The 21,335-nt window shown below is 49.2% G+C and overlaps 1 protein-coding gene across 2 annotated transcripts; it reads right to left on the bottom strand.

Annotated features, from left to right (window-relative positions):
- Positions 1 to 7,135: 7,135 nt before the first annotated feature.
- Positions 7,136 to 14,825, bottom strand: GJB6 (gap junction protein beta 6). 2 transcript variants are annotated; one of them, XM_079721917.1, is made up of 2 exons: positions 14,695 to 14,825; positions 7,136 to 8,641 (listed from the first exon to the last, which is right to left on the bottom strand). In XM_079721917.1, exon 2 carries the CDS (start codon positions 8,624 to 8,626, stop codon positions 7,841 to 7,843), a length of 786 nt encoding a protein of 261 aa, XP_079578043.1. In that variant the 5' UTR covers positions 8,627 to 8,641; positions 14,695 to 14,825; the 3' UTR covers positions 7,136 to 7,840. The 2 variants fall into 2 exon arrangements, with proteins under 2 accessions (XP_079578043.1, XP_079578042.1); XM_079721916.1 differs by having other exon boundaries at positions 14,633 to 14,812.
- Between the last annotated feature and the right edge of the window lie 6,510 nt (positions 14,826 to 21,335).

The raw sequence follows: 21,335 nt of genomic DNA, 5'->3' as shown, positions 1-21,335 counted from the left end.
GATTAAGGTGGAGTCTCTGCAATATTAGTTTTAAAATGATTCTTGGCCGTGGTTTCACAGTTAACTTAGTTCCTCATCGTGGTGACTTTTTCCTGCTGTGCTCTGACATCTGAATGACTTCAAGGCATTCTGTCACTTCTCCAACTTTTCCCTCTGACGATGACCTCAAAAGGCCCTGGGCAGCCATGTCTGCTGTAGCATCAGCATTCACCCAGGTGTCCCTGGTGCTGGGGAAACCATAGCAACAGCAGTCCTGGTGGCTGGGAGGCTGTTCTCTGGGCCTCGGGAAGCCACCTCAGGTCCCCACGGGAGGGCACAGGGCGAGCTTCCCACTGCCCTGCCCTGGAGCTGGAGAGAGAGGGCTGGTGATCAGGACCCCAGTGAATTCCACACACACACTCACACACACAGACCGGTGCTCACTGTGTGAAGGGACACGTTTGGGGGGCAGAGTGAGCTGTCCAGGACCCACCCCCGCCAGCGGAGAAGCAAGGACCTTGGAGCACAAACACCACAGTGACCCTGGGGGAGGGTGTCTTGGGAGTGAAGACTTTGAGCTAGTCTAGGAGGACAGGCTGGAGGAGGGAGCTCGTGCGATGCCGGGGGGAGGGAGGCGGTCAGGGGGGTTGGGGTGGGATATATGTGGGAAACTCAGGGACGGGGATGGGGAGCACAGAGACGCCAGTGAGAGAGACTGGGGAATAATGCTGATGTCACACCTGCTCTTGGTTTATAGCAAACATGAGGATGAAAGAACATGAAACACCACCATGAATACACAATCAGCAAAGTCTAGGCTGTGAGAAACTCTGGGAGACAAATGACCCAGATTCTAAGAAACAAAAGTTACAAGGAAATAAAAAGAGGCGGAGGGGAACCAGCAGCTTAAAGAGGCTTGAGAGACACATTAACCGACTGCAGCGTGTGGATTTCAGTGATTCCGAGCCAACTGCTATTTAAAAAGAAGGGAATTTTCACTTCTGGAAAGATGGCTGATGTTGTTTTTCCTATTTTCCTGGCCAAATACAACTAAAACCCCTGGAAATTATACAAAAGTAAACAGCTCTGAAAGCTGGTGAGAAGGAAGCAGACCAGGCAGGCCCCTCGGGCAGATCCTTCAGTGCGGTTTCTGTCGGAAAGGTGAGGCAAGGCAGGGCAGACAGGCGTAGGGTTGGCTAGCGTGAAACATTTCAGCCACTGGTCTGGGGCCTGGCTCTAGGGTGATTAGGGCAGGTGGACAGTGGCCTGGTGTGTGAGAGCCCTGTGAGAGCCTGAGAGAGGAGGTGTGGGTGTGGGTTTGGGGTTGGTCGGTGGGCGTATGAAAAGTGCACGTCACAGAAGAGTTGTTTGCTGTCTCTAGGAATTAGCCAGTCCTGGGAGGGGCCATCTCCCCAGTGTTAGTAAGGCCACAGATGCCAAAACATCAGGATAAAAGGCATGCTTAATACACGGGCCATTAAAAAACCTCAGCACATTTAAAATAGTTGAAATAAGAGAGTGTGTTCTCTGATCACAGTGGAATCAAAGTGGAGATCAATAATTATTAATTGATAATAAGTGGAAAGAAAGAAAACGGAAAAATCTCTGAACACTTGGAAACTAAAACATTGTTCTAAATAAACCATGGGTCAATACATTGTATTGAATGAAAATAAAAAATCCAAGGCATCAAAATTTGCAAGACACACTGCAGGACTGCTGATAGGGCATTACAGCACTGAATGCAAACATGAGTGAAGAAGAGAAGACTCAAGTCAATAAACCATGCTCCCACTTCAAGAATCTAGAAAGAGTAGTGAAAAATAAGCCCAAAGCAAACAAAAGAAAGAAAATAATAAAGAGCAGAAATCAATTAAATTGAAAACAGAAAAAGAATAGAGCAAATTGATGAAACAAAGAGCTGATTCTTTGCAAAGATCAATAAAATTGATGAACTTCTAGCAAGACTGACAAAGGGAGAAAAAAAGAGAGAGAGAGAAGACACAAATTACCAGTATCAGGAATCAAACAGAGCACATCACTACAGACCCTGCAGACATCAAAAGGATAATAAGGAGTACTATAAGCAATTCTATACTTACAAAGTTTGCAAGTTAGATGAAATGGATCACTCCCTCAAGAAACACAAGCTATCACAATTCACCAAATATGAAATAGATAATTTTAAGATCCTTGGAACTATTAAGGATATTGAATTTGTAAAAGAGAAACTCTCAAGAAATGTCCAGACCAAGATAGTTTCACTGGGAAATTCCACCAAATGTTTAAAGAAGGATTGTACCTGTTCTGCATGACCTATTCCAGAAGACAGAGGAGGCAAGACCATTTCCCAGTTCATTTTGTAGTGCTGGTATTACCCTGACACAAACCAGACAAAGACAGTACAAAAAAAAAAAAAAAAAAAAGAAAACTACAGACCAACATCCCCAAGGAACATAGATGTAAGAAGGCTTAATAAAATATTAACAAATGAAATTCAGTAGTATATAAAGAGAATTACACACCACGGCCAAGTGAGGTTCATTTCAAGGATGCAAGGTTGTTTCTGTATGAAGATTAGTCAAGGTAATCCATCATATTAATGGGCTAAAGAAGAAAAGTCACATGATCATATCATTTAATGCAACATTTTTTCCCACAAAATTCAACACTTATTCATAATAAAAACCCTCAGAAAAATAGGAATAGAGGGGAACTTTCTCAATTTGATAAAGAGCATCTACAAAAACCCTACAGTTAAGATTGTACTGGTGAAAGATTGAATCCTTTCCCCTTAAGATCAGGAACAAGAATTTCTGCTTTTATCATTCCTATTCAACATAGTGCTTGAAGTTCTGGCCAGTGCTACATGGCAAGAAAAAGAAATATAAGACACATAGATCATAAAGGAAGAGATAAAACTATCTCTATTTGCAGATGGTATGATTGTGCACAAAATCCCGAGGAAACTAGAGAAACCTAGAACTTTTAAATGAATTCAGCAAGATCACAGGATACAAGCAAATAAGCCAACAAATATAATGTTTATTTCTATATACTGGCAATGAACATATGGACACTGAAATTAAAATACAATACTATTCACAATCACTCAAAGGAAATGAAATACTTAGAAGTAAATCTTTTTACTTTTTACATAAAACGAAACTTTTATGATTCGTATGCTGAAAACTATGCAATGTTGATGAAAGAAATCAAAGATGGAGTAAATAAACAGACATGCTGTGTATATTGATAAAAGATTTGACATAATAAAGATGTCAATTCTCTGCAAATTGATATACAAGTTTAATGCCATTTTTATCAAACACACAGAAAGATTTTTTTGTAGACATAGACAAGATTATTCTAAAACTTATATGGAAGGGGAAAGAAACTAGAATAGCTGAAAAAATTTGAAAAAGAATAAAGAGGGAAGAATCACTCAAGCATTCAAGACATTAATGTAGCGCAAGAATCAGGACTGTGGTGCTGGTGAGGGAGAGAACAGAGGTCAGTGGAACAGAGAACCCAGAGACAGCCCCACATAAACATGCCCAGTTGATTTTTTTTAAATTAATTTTATTTTTGGCTGCGTTGGGTTTTTGTTGCTGCGCGCGGGCTTTCTCTAGTTGCAGCGAGCAGGGGCTACTCTTCGTTGCGGTGCACAGCCTTCTCATTTCGATGGCTTCTCTTGTTGCGGAGCACCGGCTCTAGGTGCACGGGCTTCAGTAGTCGTGGCTCGAGGGCTCTACAGCACAGGCTCAGTAGTTGTGGTGCATGGGTTTAGTTGCTATGTGGCATGTGGGATCTTCCCGGACCAGGGCTCGAACCCGTGTCCCCTGCACTGGCAGGTGGATTCTTAACCACTGCGCTACCAGGGAAGCCATCCAGTTGATTTTTAACAAAGTGCCAAAGCCATTCAATGGAGGAAAGCGAGCCTTTCATCACGTGATGCTGGGGCAGCTGGATGTTGACAGGCAACAAGTGAACCTCAAGTCTCAGACCTTTTATAAAAATTAACACAAAATGGACCACAGACTTCAATGTAAAGCATAAAACTAGACAGCTTTTAGAAAAAACATAGGAGAAAATCTTTGGAATCTAGGGCTAGGCAAAGAGTTCTTAGATTTGACACCAAAGCCACAACCCATAAAATTAAAAAAATGATAAATTGGACTTCATTAAAATGAAAAGCTATTGCTTTGCAAAAGACCCTGTTAAGAAGATGAAAAGAAAAGCCACAGAGTGAAAAATATTTATAAACCACTATCTGTGTCCAAGGACTTGTATCTATATACATAAAGATCTCTCAAAGCATAAAGATCTCTCAAAACTCAACAGTAGAAAAACAAACAATCCAATTAGAGAACGAGCCGAAGAAATGAAGAGGACAGAGCAACGGCAAATAAGCACATGAAAAGGTGTCAAGTTCATTAGCTCTTTGGGAAAAGCACATGCAACACACCTGTCAGAATGACAAAACGACACGGGAAGCTATATTCAATGTCTTGTAATAACCCATAATGGAAGAGAATCTGAAAAAGAATATATGTATGACTGAATCACTTTTCTGTACACCTGAAACTAACACAACATTGTAAATCAACTATACTTCAATCTAAAAACCGGTTATTGAAAAAAAAAAAAGAATGGCTAAAATGAAAAATACCACCACCACCAAATGCTGGCGAGGCTCAGGAAAGACCGGCTGACTTAGATGCTGCTGGTGGGGTGTGTAATGATGCAGCTGCTCTGGAAAACACTTCGGCTGCTTTTCAAAAATGAAACGTGCAACCACCAAGCTGCCCAGCAGTGGGAACAAACTTTTGGTGCGGCGGCCCAAGTGAATCTCCAGAGAATTACACTGAGAAAAAAATCCAGTCCCAGTGGTTGCATACTGCACGATTCCATTTATGTAACTTTCCTGAAACGACAGAATCAGAGAGATGGTGAGCAAATTAGTGGTTGCCCGGAGTGGGTGGGATCGGAATCGGAGGGTATCGGGTATGGGTATAAAAGGGCCCCACCAGGATCCTGGTGGTGATGGAAATGTTCTGTATCCAGACTGTGTCAGTGTTGTGTCCTGCTGAGATCTTGGACGGTAGTTTTTCGAGATGTTACCATTGGGGGAGACTGCCAAAAGCACACAAGATGTCTGTTTTATTTCTTCCACCTATATGTGTCTACAGTTATCTCAGAATAACAAGTTTAATTAAAAAAAGAAAAGAACCTGAACGGACAATTGGGAAATTATGAACGTGGACTGGCTATTTTAGTGTGATGGTGGCATTGTGTTTTTGTTTTAAAAGCTTAGCCTATACTCTTTTTTTCTTAATATTTATTTATTGGCTGCGTCGGGTCTTAGTTGTGGTACGTGGGATCTTTGTTGCAGCATGCAGGATCTTTCCCCGTGGCGTGCGGATTTCTCTCTTGTTGTGGTGCGAGGGCTCATTAGTTGTGGCACTCGGCTTTCTCTCTAGTTGTGGTGCGCGGGCTTAGTTGCTCTGCGGCATGTGGGATCTTAGTTCCCCGACCAGGGATTGAACCCATGTCCCTTGCATTGGAAGGCAGATTCTTAACCACTGGACGAGCAGGGAGGTCCCAGTCTATACTCTTAAAGGACCCATATTGAAATATCTTCAGAAGAAACGATCTGTCTGGGATTTGCTTTACAGTCATCCAGGCTGGGGGATAATCGGGCGAGACACCCCGAATGTGAACAGGCATGGCTAGATGGTTGTTGGAGCTGGATGAGGGGTGATGGGCATCTTGGCACTGTGGTCCCTGAGCACCGAGCTGCGGGAGCGGCAGTGAAGCCACCGACCCTGGAGACATTCAGCCTGCTTTGAATCTTGGCTCTGCTGCTTTTTAGCTGGGTAAGCCTTGGTCAAGTTATTTAACCTCTGAGCCTCAGTGGCCTCATCTGTAAAATGGGGATAATATCTCATAAGGAAGCGTGCAGGGAGAGGAAAGGAAAGGTCTCCACCTGAGGGAGGGGGCGAGGGAGAGAAGCCAGCGCAGGAGGCCCAAGGGTAGGGGACAGTGTCTCGAAATCCAGACAGAACAAGGCCTCAAGGAGAGCTTTACGAGGATGACGCTGAGAAGAGGCCATTACACTGGTGTCAGAACGTCACTGGTGCTGATGGCGGCCTGGGCTGGTAGTGGGGCTGGGCCCAGATTAAGGTGCTGGGAGGTGACGGGTGGGCGAGGCTGGCAGTGTGGCCATCACCTCAGACCCGGATGGGCGGCCGAGACACAGCTCCAGGGGCAGGAGCGTTGAGGGCAGTGAAGGAGCGGAGGAGAGAGGGAAAATGGAGGAAGGGGGTGGCTGGGAGCCCTGGGAGCATGGCGGGCGGGAAGAGCCTCTGCCATGCAGTGGGGCTGCCACCAAAGCCTTCTCATCCCCCCCCATGTCCCCCCATCCTGTTTATGGGCTTTGCTTGAGACCCATTCAAACAGCCGTTTATCAGGAAAGGTTGTCATGGGACCATCAGGAATTACGGAGGTGGACTGGATTTTCCGCGTGAAAAAATCGTGGTTTTGTTCTTAAAGGTTAGATCTTGGTTTTCATGGATCGCTACTAAAATACTTATGGATGAAAGGATATGTCTGGAATTTGCTTCGGACTCTGAAGAAAATGAGACTTCCTGTTTTGCATTTCTGGGGAGAGGGTCTGGAATCCCGGCATGCAGGTCCAGCCCTGGAGAATATTCGCGGTTCACCAGGTGTCCCTGTGCGTAGCACGTGTGCTGACTGCACCCTTCCCAGGGGTGGCCCTGGGGTGTGACATCTCCAGGGTGATTGGTCCTCGGCTGGTGCACCAGTACCCCCACTAAAGGCATCTGTGTCCTGCCTGGAAAGCCCGGGAGGAAGGCCTCCCCGTTACCACCTGTGGCTGCGGAGCTGTGGACTGAAGGGCCCTCTCCCCTCGTCCGAGGGGCTGGAAGCTGACCCAGGGGACACCTTCCATGTCCCGGAGCAGCCGACCCCTCTCCAAGCTGAGGCCTGGGGGGCTGCTAAAGCGCCCCTGCTAGAGGGATGTGAGGAGGGTGCAGGGCTGTGCGGACACCACTGCAGCCACGCAGCCCCCCCAGCAGCCCGCCCCGAGCTGCGCATCAGGTCGCCAGGGACGCAGTGGCCCAGAACAGAAGGCTTCAGCAAAGGGCTCATCTTTATTGAGGGAGCGCATTCCTGCATCAGCTGTTCACGAGGATTGCAAGTCAGCCCCGTGGAAAAGCTTCCCGCTTCCGTACACTTCCGGCCATGCCCAGACAGCAGTGAAAATACATTGTACAGTGAACCCTTTCCACCCTAAGAGCCAGGACAGTTCACACATTTGTCCGCAGACAACGAAAAACAATACCTACAACAAGACAGAGTAAGCTTAAATATTAGACACTTAAGGCATGATTCTAAAATTAACATTGTGTGTTTTTCCAGGTAAGGAAGACCAGTCATTATAAAAATACTTTACATAAATTCAAAATCAGAACTAAGACATTCAATCCTATAAAAATATCTCTTCCTAATAAAAGTATCAATTTCTAGATAAATGTTTTGTCGACAACAGTTACGTCCTTAAATTTTCAGGAAATACCCCCATGTCAGACAGTCTACTTAAACCCACATGTAAAAGTCACACCAAGGCCCGGCTGTAGAGCCGGACCACACATTTGATTACGTGGCACATTCATGGCCCAATTATTCTACAGAAAGCTAACTCAGGTATCTATGAATTGTGAAAGCCACTTGTAAGGACGGAGTCTCAGCCGAGAGCCAGGATGCCTGGTCGGCACTGCCTTCTGGGAAAGGCCCCAGTTCTGTGATGCTACGTCAGCTACGTGGTGCCTGGCACCGTTTAACTAGGAAACCCCGTGATGGCGTTTTGCCCGCTCTCGGAAATCAGCTCATTCATTTCGTTCTGTTTACTCTCTTTGAGGGCGTGGTTGGGGGGGGTTTTTTGCTTCTGTGCTCGCTTGGATCTCCTGAAACACACTTTGAGCAGCAGGTAGCACAGCTCGGCCACGTTGAGCAGCATGCAGATCACGGACGCGGAGATCATGAAGATGGTGAAGACAGTCTTCTCCGTGGGTCTGGAGATGAAGCAGTCCACGAGGTTGGGGCAGGGGTCGATGCCACACTTGAGCACCCAGGGCAGGTGGTACCCGTTGTACAGGAAGTAGAACACGTACATGAAGGTGGCCTCAAAGATGATGCGGAAGAAGATGCTGCTGGTGTAGGTCCACCACAGGGAGCCCTCGATCCGGATCTTCTGCCGTTTGATGTCTTCCAAGTCCTTGAACTCGCTTCTCTTCTCCCCGCGCCTGAACCGGCGCGCGGCCTCGTGTCTGTAGTAGGCCACGTGCATGGCCACCAGCAGGGCCGGCGTGGACACGAAGATGAGCTGCAGCGCCCAGAGCCGGATGTGGGACACGGGGAAGAAGTGGTCGTAGCACACGTTCTTGCACCCGGGCTGCAGCGTGTTGCACACGAAGTCGGCCTGCTCATCCCCCCACACCTCCTGGGCGGCCACCACGAGGATCATGACGCGGAAGATGAAGATGACCGTGATCCACACCTTCCCGATGCTGGTGGAGTGCTTGTTCACGCCGCCGATGAACGTGTGCAGCGTGCCCCAGTCCATCCTGACGCTTTACTCCTGAACAGGCGAAAAGTAGCACAGGGCAGTTAGTGGAATCTTCCTTCAATGTGCAAGACCGCTGTAATGTTACAGACAGGAGCACGTTTCTCTTGAGGTCACCCTCTGAGCTGCTAGGAGGTGGTTTTCTGGGAGGGAACAACACCCACTCTGAAAACACTCTCGCGTTCCGGTGAGGGTTTACGATCATCTGGATTCAGCTGAACTCGGATTATACGTTAGGTTGCTGCCTGACACTAACCCAGGACCTCAAGCAAACCTCATTCGTTTCCAAGCTCCCATTTAATCCCTGTTTCGCTTTGCCCAAGGGATCACAGAGGTTCCTCAGTAGATTTTTTTTTTTTCTTTTTTTTGTGGGCCTCTCACTGCTGTGGCCTCTCCCGTTGCGGAGCACAGGCTCCGGACGCGCAGGCCCAGGGGCCACGGCTCACGGGCCCAGCCACTCCGTGGCATGTGGGATCTTCCCGGACCGGGGCACGAACCCGCGTCCCCCGCATCGGCAGGCGGACTCCCAACCACTGCGCCACCAGGGAAGCCCCCTCAGTAGATTTTATTCGTTAAAGGGCTTATCCAAGAAAAAGAATCATTCACTGGAATGACACAATCTGTTTTACCCAGTGGACTGAGAAGGGGAAAAAAAGAAACCAAACACTTATTAGTTCACTTTGCACAATATGCTTGTATTTACTTCTGGCTTGAACAACATCATCTGCCATAATCATGTGTTCTTAGGAAACCTAATGCCATAAACTACTCAAAGAGCCTCTTCCAAAATAGAACCACAGGCTTTTACAACAAGTGCTCACTTTTCTCCCCTGTAATAGGCAGTGCCGCTCCCCCGCCGGACAGGTGCCAAGTTTACAGCAAGAGCCACAGGTGCAGGACCAGCCCCGCCTGCAGTGCAGGGTCCCCTGTGAAGGCTCTGATCCACCGTCCTGAGGGGAAGGGCCCTTGACGTCTACAGAAACTCTGCACAAATCAAACGGACCCCTTCTGCATGGCCACGGCAGACCAGAGAGTTGGTCAGTATTCTGCTCAGAAAATAAAAGAATAATGGACCCTTTGAGAATCTTCTGAAAGTGAAAGACCGTCTCCTCAGAAAAACACGCTCGCCCAAGTTCTCATAGCCTTTTAGGGGGAGGGGCCCCAAAGGCCTTTTGTCAACCCCCCTGGGGGAGACTTTCTTGCACTTGAACGTGGGCTCAGCCTTCTCCCTCTCAGGCTGGTGAGGAGGGTGGAGCCCGGGCCCCCTGGGCAGCTCTTCATGCGCATTTCCAGAATGACCTGCACGCGGGTGGGCGTCCACCTGGCCAGGAACGGGAGGAAGGGCCTGGAAGGAGCCCCCAGGGCAGCCGAGGGGCTGGGCGCTTGATTCCTATGTGGATCCAGGACTAAACGGGACTCAAAGGCAGAGTGTACAGACAGCCAGGTTTTTGATTTTTGAAAAGAAGAGCTGAGAAAAAAGCACAGCTCTTTAAACACACACTCCTTAACGCTGGGGTGCCTCGTCGTTAATGCTTCTCATGGGAGGCTGTGTGAGCCTCCGATGCGCGTCCGGGGGGACACGGGGGCCTCGGTCAGGAAGACTGGTCTCAGGATCTGCGTCTAACCCCTGCCTCAGACCACTGACCTCATGACCTAAAGGATTTCCAAGTCCACAGTAATGAGTCTTTGATTTAAAAACCTCACTGGAGGGCTATGAACTGTAGAATTCACTCTTAGCTCCTGGTGGAAGTTGTTAGAATAAATCTTCCCAGTTGTCGCCCTCCTGATCTGGAAGCACCGGGATGCATCCAGTGGATGGAAGACACAAATATCTTGAGGTTTGAACATATTTTACAGTGTCGGCTCACCTGGGAGGTCCATCCTGTCTGTTTACAAGCCGGAGAGTTAACTAGTAAACATCTCCCACTGAAGTGTGGGGAATTCAATGCCCGACCAGCAAGGTTTGGATTTCTCCAATAAAGGTCACATTTTCTCCAACCCTCCAAAGTGCAGAGAGTTTAAACTCCCCCACCAGTAAGAAGGCTGTTTCCCCTCTGAGTTGTCTATCTTCAGCTGCCTGAGTAAGGCACCACCCTCACCCTCCCAGGGGCCGGAGGCCACTGGCCTGAAGGAATTCGGAGAGGCTGACGTCATGGGAGAGGTCCGGAGGTCAAATGTCCCCCCACGAGGTCCCCCGCTTTCTAGAGCAGAATCCTTGACTCCTGCCCCCTGGGGCATCTCCTTAAAAAACGGGCAATTATTGTGGCAGCATCTTTATTTCTTTTGACTTTTCTGGGTCCCCAAATTACACGCTCTATCAAAGTAGCAAAGCTGAACAGAAAATAATCTGTTTTACGATACTTATTGACTCTGACTAAAGATCAGCAATGTGCCTTTAAAGGAAAAAAAGAAATGAGATGGCTTCCTACGGCGTCTGTTCGCATCCTTCCGAGGCTCTTAGGGAGAAGCCCTGTTGTCCGGCTGGAAGTCACTGTCGAGGCCTCGAACAGAAGCAGAGCTCACCTCACCTCCCAGAAGACTGGCCGGGGGTGTGGACCCCCCCAGGCTTCCTGCCCTGAGGCTGCAGCCACTGCCCCCAGGACTCTTCCACTGCAGGAGAGCCTCAGGGGGGCCTGCCAGAAACATTTTGGTGGCAGATGTGAAGACACTTTGAAAATTACTTTCCAAAGTAACTGCCTCCGTAGGTACCCCTCACAATTAGTATTAAACAAAGCTTTAATAATGAAAAGCTTGTTCAATAAAAAGCAAAATATTAACTCTTTCTTTGTGAACCAGAGCGGTTTATTTTAACTGGCGCCTTCCTGGCTGCCTTTTAGGCAAAGAATAAGTTTGCTTGGCCCCTGTGTAGGAAGGTGGTGACAATCAAGCTCACAGAAGCAAACGCCACTGGGCTGTGCAGTGTCTCTAGTCACTGTGGACACACAGCTGCGGTCCAATTGCTTAGCTCTGAAAATAGGAAATCAGTGACCTGACTTCTGATGACACAGAGTGTTAGGAAGAGAGATGGTGCTTCCCTCTTACACTCAAATAGTTTGTCCATCAGCATTCTGCCTCAGTAATATAATTTCTTGTTTTAAAAATTCTTATTTAAGAATTTAAGCATAACTGGTTTGCTTAACAAAGCCGTGTCAGTTTCACTGATGACAGGACCAAAACGAAAGCCCCAGCATCCCCTCGGCATCTGCACTCCCTGCAAAGTCATCCCGACTCCCTGTTGGGCCTGAGGACGGAGCATCCCTCACTATGTCCACACTGGCTCTGGACAGTGGAGGAGCCTGCGCTGATGAGGCGCAGTGACGCCAAGGCAAAAGCAGCGCCGGAGGCACTCGCAGCTCTGCGGCCAGAGGAGACTCAGGGTGAGGTTCCCGCTTCTGGGACCCGGCTTCCCTGCACCATCGATCACCGACCACTGGGCCGCCAGTGGCGCCCCCCCAGGAACGGGAACCCAGGTGCAGCTTCCGGAGGGCAGTGAGGATGTGACCCGTGAAGGGAAAACTAGTAGCTGTGGCCACAGCCCTTCAGTTCCTCCCCGGGGGTCCACTGCACGACCTCGGGTGGTAGTTTTTCTTCGTCCCCAGAACTGTTAAGGGGGGTGTCTGGACCCTGCCAGTTTCCTGATGCCCTGTACTTCAAATAACATCAAAATAAAATCTTGAGTGTGGATCCTTTTCCCTTTCAAAATAATAACAATAATGATAATAATGCCCAATCCCAAACCTCAAGCCCATGCCCCTGAGCATTAAAAAAAAAAAAGAAGGTGGAGTTTAAGGAACTGGATATACTCCCTTACCCCACAAGTCAGCAGCCTAAAATAAAAAATCTTAAACTCTCTCCGTAATCAAGAAGAGTCTTTTCCTTTTGTCTCTGGAAATGTCAGGTCATCCAAGGGACAAACTGACAGCTGATTTGTAAATTTAGTGACTCAAAAATCCATCAACTGTCCCTTCAAAGTAATGACCAGTGATAAAATGGATTTAGGATTTATATACTTCTTCAAAATTAACTCAATAAAAATGAAAAAAAATCCTGTCTATGGAGTCTAAACATAAAAATGGACAATTCGTAGAATTACATGTACTTTTTTTTTTTTTTGTCCAAAGTAAACTTTAATGGTTCTGAGCTATCATAATCCAAGATTCAATGTAATCGTATGTCCATATGTGGGAGGTGTGCTATATCATGGGGGTCTTCTGAATTAAATTCTTTGGAGAATACAATCAATATTTATTAAAGGATAGGATAAATTTTAAATTAAAATATGTTCTAATTTGAATATATATGTTTATTCAAAAATGTATTTAATATATTCCGTTAAAGTCCAAAGGAAACTGCCACAATTATTTAGAATCTAGACCCACAAAATATTTTTTCAGGAAGGAGTATTTTAATACTGTACATGTAATTCTTAATCCACTTAAGACTTCAAAGAGTTAAAAATTTGTTTTTCCGTTTAGCCGTCTCTGTTCCCTGAAGCAAACCTGTGTCCTTTCCAAACATTTAAGTCCAGCTGGAGTTAAATGATCCTGGGAATAAAAACAGAAAAAGCCCTCTGGGGACCCCGGTCCATTCTCACGGATCAAATGAGTCAAACAAAAATCTTAACATGATAATGAAGCCCCTGGCAGGATTATGCCCTCACGGACCCAGAAGCTTGGGCCGGAAATTATTTTCCCACAATTTCATTCTACCTACAATTTTTAACTAAAATATACAAACCACTCACAGCTCCAAGAACATTCAGACTGAGCCAGGGGTGCATGGTGAGGACCTGCAAGTTAGAATTTTCCTCTCACCCTGTTGAAATTGTTCAGTCAGAACCTCTGTTGGTTCTTTTCCTTCTTAAAGCTCTTATAATTCAGAAGAGTAAAAGAAAAAGAGAATGAAGTTCCCATTTCCTGCATCAGAATTTTGTTTTAAATAAAGACACCGCGAAGCAGCTGAACTGACTGACGTCTTCTGGGTTGGGTCAACGCGGTGATGGCAACGGGAACACCCCTCCCCCAGTTATATCACAGGCTCTCTCTATGGACATTCTCTCTTCATAACCCCTTCTCCCCTGCCTGGCAGGGTTCCAACACCACCCCAGTGGCTCGCGGATTCGGAGCAGCAGACAAAGCTCTACACAGCACATCCTGCAATTCTAAGGAGTCTGGCTGGGGCAGGACGTCTTCTTCTAGAATACTGACCAGACTCTGCCAGAACTGGGGCAAGAAAAGACTTCTGTGGCATCAAGTCCGCCCAAGGGAAAGAGCAAGTGTGCATGGCTGAATTCAACCACGCGCTGAACCCACAGCCAGATTCGACCTGGGGGACATGGTGCCAGGGTCGCTGGCCCGGGTCCCTGCGTGGCTGCAGGCCCCCAGCCCCTGCAGGCGTCCACAGCTGCATCCAGGCCGCACTCACCTCAGACTCCGTCCTGCTCTCCAGGAAGGGAGGCCAAGCCGGTCAAAATCACACACCCGTGCCGGGTGACACCTGGGGCCGGTCTCCTCCACGAGAGAGGAAGTACCTTCTGGTGCCGCCACCTTTTACTGAGATGTGTCACCAGTGACAATTACTGTTGTCCAGTGACTGTGCTACTGTCACGTGCGGCTCACAGGCTCCCGGGCTTACGTCCAGCGGCCGCTCCGGCCAGTTCCACCTGGGCTTGCCGGCTAGTCCCGCGCCCCTAAACGCGAGCCGGACCTCGTCAGGGACCCATGAAAGCCAAGAAAATCCAAAAGGCAGCAGAGGAAGTGGGGGAACGGGGCACCTGTACCCACGAGCTGACGCATCTGTAAAACCTGTTGTGGGGAGTCAGTGGGGACCGTCCGGGGTAAAAGTCAAACCAGTCCATCCTCGTTCCTGCGAGCGCGCCGGGCCGCGGGAAGATGCGGGGCGCGGGCGGCTTCGCGGACCGCCCCCCACCCGCGGGCCCTGGAGCGGGTCGCCGACGGGGGCGGGCGCGGGGGATGAGGGGGAGGGGGCCACGGGCCGCCGACCTACCTGCTCCGGCTTCCGGAGACAAGCCCTCCGCCTGAGGGGCCGAGAGGTAGCGCCCCCCTCACCTGCTCGGCGGGGATGCGGCCGGGCGCGGGGTCCGAGCGCGGGGTCCGGGCGCGGGGCGGCGCCTGCGCGGCCGCCGGACGGGCAGGAAGAGCAAGGAGCCGCGAGCTCGGCGGGTGTGCGACGTCTGCAGCTGCCCTCCGCGCGCTCCGGGATGGCCCGGCTCCCACCTGCAGCGCCTTTTAACCGCGCCCCACCCCGCCTCTGTCCTGACGCTCCTCGGGCGGGAGGCGAGACCAGCGCGCGGGAATCGGAGCGCGCCCGCCCCGGGGCGCTGGCTGCGGGGCGCACGGGCGTGCGTGCGGGCCCTCCCTCTGCGGCGCGGGGCGCGGGGCCTGGCCCAGCCCGGTCCGGGTCCGGCGGGGCGGCCCAGGTGTCCCCGCAGTGCCGGGGGGTCGGGGGCAGGGCCTGCGCCCGCGCCCCGCGGGAGCCGGCCTGGGCGAGTGAGCCCGGGTGGGCCCGCAGCCAGGCTTCCGACGGGCTGGACCCGTTGGGATCCATGCTCGGCGCAAGCTGTGTTTTTCCCGGGACTTAGACTGCTCTGTTCTGGACACTGCCGCCCTCTTAACAGCCCGTCAGGCGCCCGTGCAAGGCCCTGTCAGAGAGCAGCCTGGAGGCACAGAGACTGGGGGTCTTTATTCATTAATGACCACGTTACTGAGTTAAAGGGATTATTTTATTAGTCACCTCCGCTCTTTGCCTCCTCATCCAGGGAAGCGAAGGGGGCCTTCCTCAGCCAGCCCCGCGCTCCTGGCAAGGACCCGGCCCGCGCCCCCTCTCACAGGTCGGCTCTGAATGCCCAAGGCCGCCCCAGGCAGGGCACAAACGTTAGCATAGTAAAATAACTCAATTTTTAAAAAAATAATTTATTTATTTTTTGTCCGCAATGAGTCTTCGTTGCGGTGCACTGACTTCTCATTGTGGAGCACGAGCTCTGGACACGTGGGCTTCAGTAGTTGCGGCTCGTGGGCTCTAGAGCGCAGGCTCAGTAGCTGTGGATCACAGGCTTAGCTGCTCCACGGCATGTAGGATCTTCTCGGGTCGGGGGTCGAACCCATGTCCCCTGCATTGGCAGGCAGATTCTTAACCACTGCGCCACCAAGGAGGTCCCTAAATAACTCACTTTTTAAAGCAGATTGTAAACTTCTTTGGGGATTATAAGAAGTTTAAGACGTTTTCTCATTCCCACAGCACCAGGCAGGGTCCTTACCCCACAGTAGAGGCCGCTCCGTGAGGGTTTGCATCTTGACTGGTGGAGCCCGCCGGCACAGCAGCTGAGCCTGGAAACGGCTCTTGCTCTTGAGGCAGGACGGCCCACATGCCCACTCCCATGGCCGGTTCCGCACGACACTGCCTGTGCGGTTATGCTCCGGACCAGCGGCCGCTGTTCCGGGACCATCGATGAAAGAACTTTGCAACCAAAGCAGCCACAGAGAATGTGTTGCATTTGCTAGTGTCCAAAAAAGGGACCACCTCAACACAGGGCAAATAACATCTCTTCTGTTTGGGTGATCTGTACCAGCCCCACAGCTGGCTTTTCATTCTGTTATTTGTTTCTAAATGTTTCAGTGCTTTCCCCTAAGATCAGGAACAAGGCCCTACATTCCAATCAACATCCTATTGGATGTACCATCTAATGTAATAACACAAGAAAAGGAAATTAAAAGGCATACAGACTTCGAAGGGAGAAATAAAACTGTCTTATTTTATACATGACAAAAAAAAAAGAATAAAATTTCTCCTGGAACTAACAAGCAATTACAGAAAAACTACAGGACACAAGATTAAATATGCAAAAGTCAATTACTTGCCTATATATCAGCAATGAACAATTGAAATTTGAAATTAAAAATACCACACTACTTATATTAGCACCCAAAAATTAAATACTTAGGTATAAATCTAGCAAATATGTACAAGACCTATATGAGAAAAACAACAAAACTCTGATGAAAGAAATAACAGATCTAAATAAATAGATAATTCATGTTTAAATTAGTTTTTTTTTTTTTTTTTTTTTTTTTCCTGTACGCGGGCCTCTCACTGTTGCGGCCTCTCCCGTTGCGGAGCACAGGCTCCGGATGTGCAGGCTCAGCGGCCATGGCTCACGGGCCCAGCCGCTCCGCGGCATGTGGGATCTTCCTGGACCGGGGCACGAACCCGTGTCCCCTGCATCGGCAGGCGGACTCTCAACCACTGCGCCACCAGGGAAGCCCGAATTAGTTTTTTAGTACTGCTGCAACAAATTATCACAAACTGAATGAACAAAACAACAGTATTTCTTTTTTCTTTCACAGTTCTGGAGTCTAGAAGTTCAACATTAAGTTTTGGGCCGGGCTCTGATCCCTCTGAAAGCTCTAGGGGAGAATGCTCCCTTGCTTCTTTCCAGCTTCTGGTGGTGGCTGGCATTTCTAGGTTTCCAGCTCCTCCTTCCTGTGTCTGCCTCTGTGGTCACATGGTTTTCCTCCCCGGGTGTCTCTGAGATCACTGTTCTCTCCTCTTTAAAAGGCCATCAGTCATATTGGATTTAGAGTCCATGCTAATCCAGTGTGGCCTCATCTTAACTAATTACATCTGCAAAACTCTGTTTTCAAATAAGGTCACATTCACAGGTACTGGGGGTTAAGGCTTCAACATGTCATTTTGGGGGACCCCATTCAACCCAAAATGATGTTCTTGGACAGGAAGAATTAACATTATTAAGATGCCAGCTTTTCCCAACTTGGTCTCTAGATTAAACTATCTCAGTCCACATCTCAGCAAGTTATTTGTGGATACAACAACAAGCAAGCCGATCATAAAATTTATACCGGGCAAAAGAGCAGGAAGGCAAAAGGCAAAAGACCCAGAATGGATGACAAAATATTGAAGAAGAACAAAGTTGGAGGATGGACACTATCCAACTTCAAAACTTACTATAAAGGTACAGGAATCAGGAAGGTGTGGTGCTGGTGAGAGAACAGAAACGCAGATCAGTGGAACAGAACAGAGAGCCCAGAAACAGACCCACATAAATACAGTGAACTGACTTTTGATGAAGGAGCAAAAGCAATTCAATGAAGAAAGGATAGTCTTTTCAATAAATGGTGTTGGAACAACTGGACATTCACATGCAAAAAAAGAAAAAGAGAAAAGAAAAAGGAAGGAAGGAAGAAAGAGAGAGAGATAGAAAGAAAGAATCTAGACACAGACCTTTCACAGAAATTAACTCAAAATGGGTTATATCATAGACCTAAATGTAAAATCCAAAACTTTAAAACTTTAGAAGATAGCATAGGAGATAAAATCTAGAGGTACCCTTAGGTTTGGTGATGACTTTTTAGCTACAACACCAGGGAAACGCAAAGTAAAACAGCAGTGAGATACCACTACACACCTGTTAGAATGTCTAAAATCCAAAACCATGGAAAGTCCAAATACTGTAGAGCGTGTGTGGGGCAACAGGAGCCCTCACTCACTGCTGGTGGGAATTCAAAATTTACAGCCACTTTGGAAGACACTTTGGCTGTTTCTTACAAGGCTAGTCTTACCATAGGGTCCAGCAATTGTGCTCGTTGGTATTTACCCAAAGAAACTGGAAACTTATGTCCACATAAAAACCTGCACGCGAATGTTTATAGTGCTTTTATTCATAAAGGTCAAAACTTGGAAGCAACCAAGATGTCCTTCAGTAGGTGATGGATAAATAAACTGTGGTGCATCCAGACAATGGAATATTATTTAGTGATACAAAGAAATGAGCTATCAAGCCACAAAAAGCTGTGGAGGAAACTTAGGTGCATATTACTAAGTGAAAGAAGCCAGTCTGAAAAGGCTACATACTGTATGATTCTAACTATATGATATTCTGGAAAATGCAAAACTATGGAGACAGTAAAAAGATCAGCGGTTGCCAGGATTTGGGGCGATGGAGGCATGAAAAAATGGAGCACAGAGGATTTTTAGGTCAAACTACTCTGTATGAGACTAGAATGGTGGAGACACGTCTTATACGTTTTTGCCCAAACCCATAGAAAGTACAACACCAAGAGTGAACCCCAGTGTAAACCATGGACTCTGGGTGATGATGATGTGTGTCTATAGGTTCACTCATTGTAACAAGGGTACCATCTCTCGGGCATGTTGACAGTGGGGAAACTGTGTAGGAGAGAGGTGGTGTGTGGGAACTCTCTATACTTTCTGCTTGTAAGCCTAGCGCTGCTCTAAAAAATAAAGTCTGTTAATTAAAAAATCAGTAAAGACAAGCCCTGGGCTCTTGAGCTTCAGGTCTGGCATTAATTCACAGAGGAGTCCTCTGTAACAGCATTTACTCACAACAAACCTTTGAAATGTTGAAACAGCTTTGCTCTCTTAAGAGATGTGTTCTGTATCCCACGGATCCCTGTGGTGATTTTCTCTCTCATTCGCTCAGCAAATAGGTGAGGACTTGCGGTGTTCCAGGCCTCACACAGCGCCTGGCAGGGGCCAAGCGAGGGTGGGAGACCCGGGCTGCAGCCCTTGGCCCCCTCAGCCCCTCTGCTGTCTGTGTCTCCCCTCAGCTGCCTTATGTCAGGGGGGCTCCGGCCTCGACGCTCAGGGTCGCTCCTTTGCAGTGTCTGTGGGGAGGCTGCTTAGAAAGGGCTATAGGGCCTTCTGGCTTTTACAGAGGACGGGAAGGGAGCACCCCACGTCGGCAGGTCTGGGTTCCCATAGCGTTATTTTCTGAGCAGCAAAGAGGGTTTGGACACAGCTATCGTCTACCCTGCTGGGGTTGTTTGCAGAATGGGAGCTGCCTTCAGTGCGCTGGGCTGGCCAGCCGCGCGGCAGGACTTTGACCCAAAGCCGCAGCTGTTTTACTCCCGAGGCTTCCTTCAGCCCACAGCGCGGGCCATCCAGACAGGCAGCCCTCCGTCTCGGCGGAACAGGGCCGTGCCCACCGCTGCCCTGTCTAATCTTTGATGAAAACCTCTGCGCGGCTCGGAGGACACGCAGCCACGCTGCCTGGCAGCAGCTGGAGGCGGCCCCCGTCCGTCTCGCCGCCCACGGCTCGGGTCGCGTCCTGGCCTGTGCACGTCCAGCTGGTGCCAAGAGAGCAGCTTAGCATCAGCTGGTCCACAACTCACATCCCTGAATCAGGTGGCACCGAAGTGCAGCATCTTCCGCGACAGGCCATTGCAACCTTGGAGCCAGTTCCTCTTAATCGAGGTGAATGACACCCCGAGACCCGTGGATGGTGAGGACTTTGATTTAGTTTGTCCGTCGTGTGCTAGTTTCCAACAGGGCGAGGGAACGGTCGGTGGGGAAGTAGAGACTCGAAAGTGTCTCATCACTGGTCTGCCAAATTTGACCACACAGAAGGTCATGGCGGGGGGAGGGGAGAGCCTGGGGCGGGGGGACGCCGCCCCATCCAGCCCCGCCCGGGATCCCAGCCTCCCGCTCACCGGCGTCCTCCCCTCCCTGGGTGGCACCACCTTGATTCTCTCCTTCCATTTCTCTGTTGTCTCTGTTCTCATCTTTCTGGTGACTTTATTCGGGCCGTTGTCACCTTTACATTGGCTGATTCTTTCATTCACCTCGCTTGTTGAGGGTCCATGAATGGGGGGGCCCTGGGGACCGTGCGGGGGGCCTGGACCCTCTGTCCGGGGCCTGCTGGGGGCCAGGCAGGCAGAGGACCTGGACGCGCCCAACCCCCAGTGTGGAGTGGCCGGAGGAGGTGAGAGGCTGCGGGCTGGCGGCCCAGGCCCTCACGTGGGTGCATCAGCTGGTCCACAACTCACATCCCTGAATCAGGTGGCACCGAACGGAGCTGCCCTGAGGCCGCCCTGCCCCACCCTGGGTGCCCGCCTCCCACGTGGAGCCGCACGGCCGGCCTCGGGCACATCCGGCCTCGCTGCCCTCCACGCACTTGGTGCCGGGCATTGCGCGTCTCTGGGTGATGCCGCTCCTGGGGTCTGGATTTTGCTTTCTCCAGCTGGAAAATTCACTCCTGTTCTCAGGGCTCAGCTGACAGGCTGCTTTTCTTGGTTCTTATGAATAACAGGCATTTCCCCCTGACCGTTCTGTGTGTCGTTCACACGGTTACTCCGTACTGAGGTCACTCTGTGACATGTGATACTGAGAGTTTACTTGCACGTTTTCAGGATAAAAGACCCCTGAGAACAGAAATATCATTGCTTCTTCTAGTACCCAGCACCCAGCCCCAGTACCAGCACCCAGGACCAAGCATCAGTGCCAGCACTCAGTATCCAGCACCCACCACCCAGTATCTAGCACCCAGCACCCAGCACAAGCACCCAGCACAGCAGCCAGTAAAGTGCCTTGTCCACAGCAGGTGTGCAGGGAATTTTGTTAACTTGAATGAGGACTCACTTCCTTAACCTGAGTAATGATTTTTCTTTTAACTTTGTATTTTATATGGGAGTCTAGTTGACTAACACTGCTGTGTTAGTGTCAGGTGTACAGCACAGTGACTCAGTCACACATATATATATATGCACATGTCTATTCTTTTTCAGATTCTTCTCTCACGTAGGTTTTCTGAGTAATGATTTTAAAGACTCTTCCTTTGCTAGGAAATCAGCTCTGCAGAATTAGCATCTGTAGGTGTGATGTTGCTGTAAACTTTTTCACATGTCATTAAAACCCAGTGTCCTCGATAGCTGAC

Source organism: Hyperoodon ampullatus, assembly GCF_949752795.1.
Source record: "Hyperoodon ampullatus genome assembly, chromosome: 16".
Lineage (NCBI taxonomy): Eukaryota > Metazoa > Chordata > Mammalia > Artiodactyla > Ziphiidae > Hyperoodon > Hyperoodon ampullatus.
The sequence above is the reverse complement of the archived record's forward strand: the minus strand, read 5'-3'. Positions and strand labels throughout refer to the sequence as shown.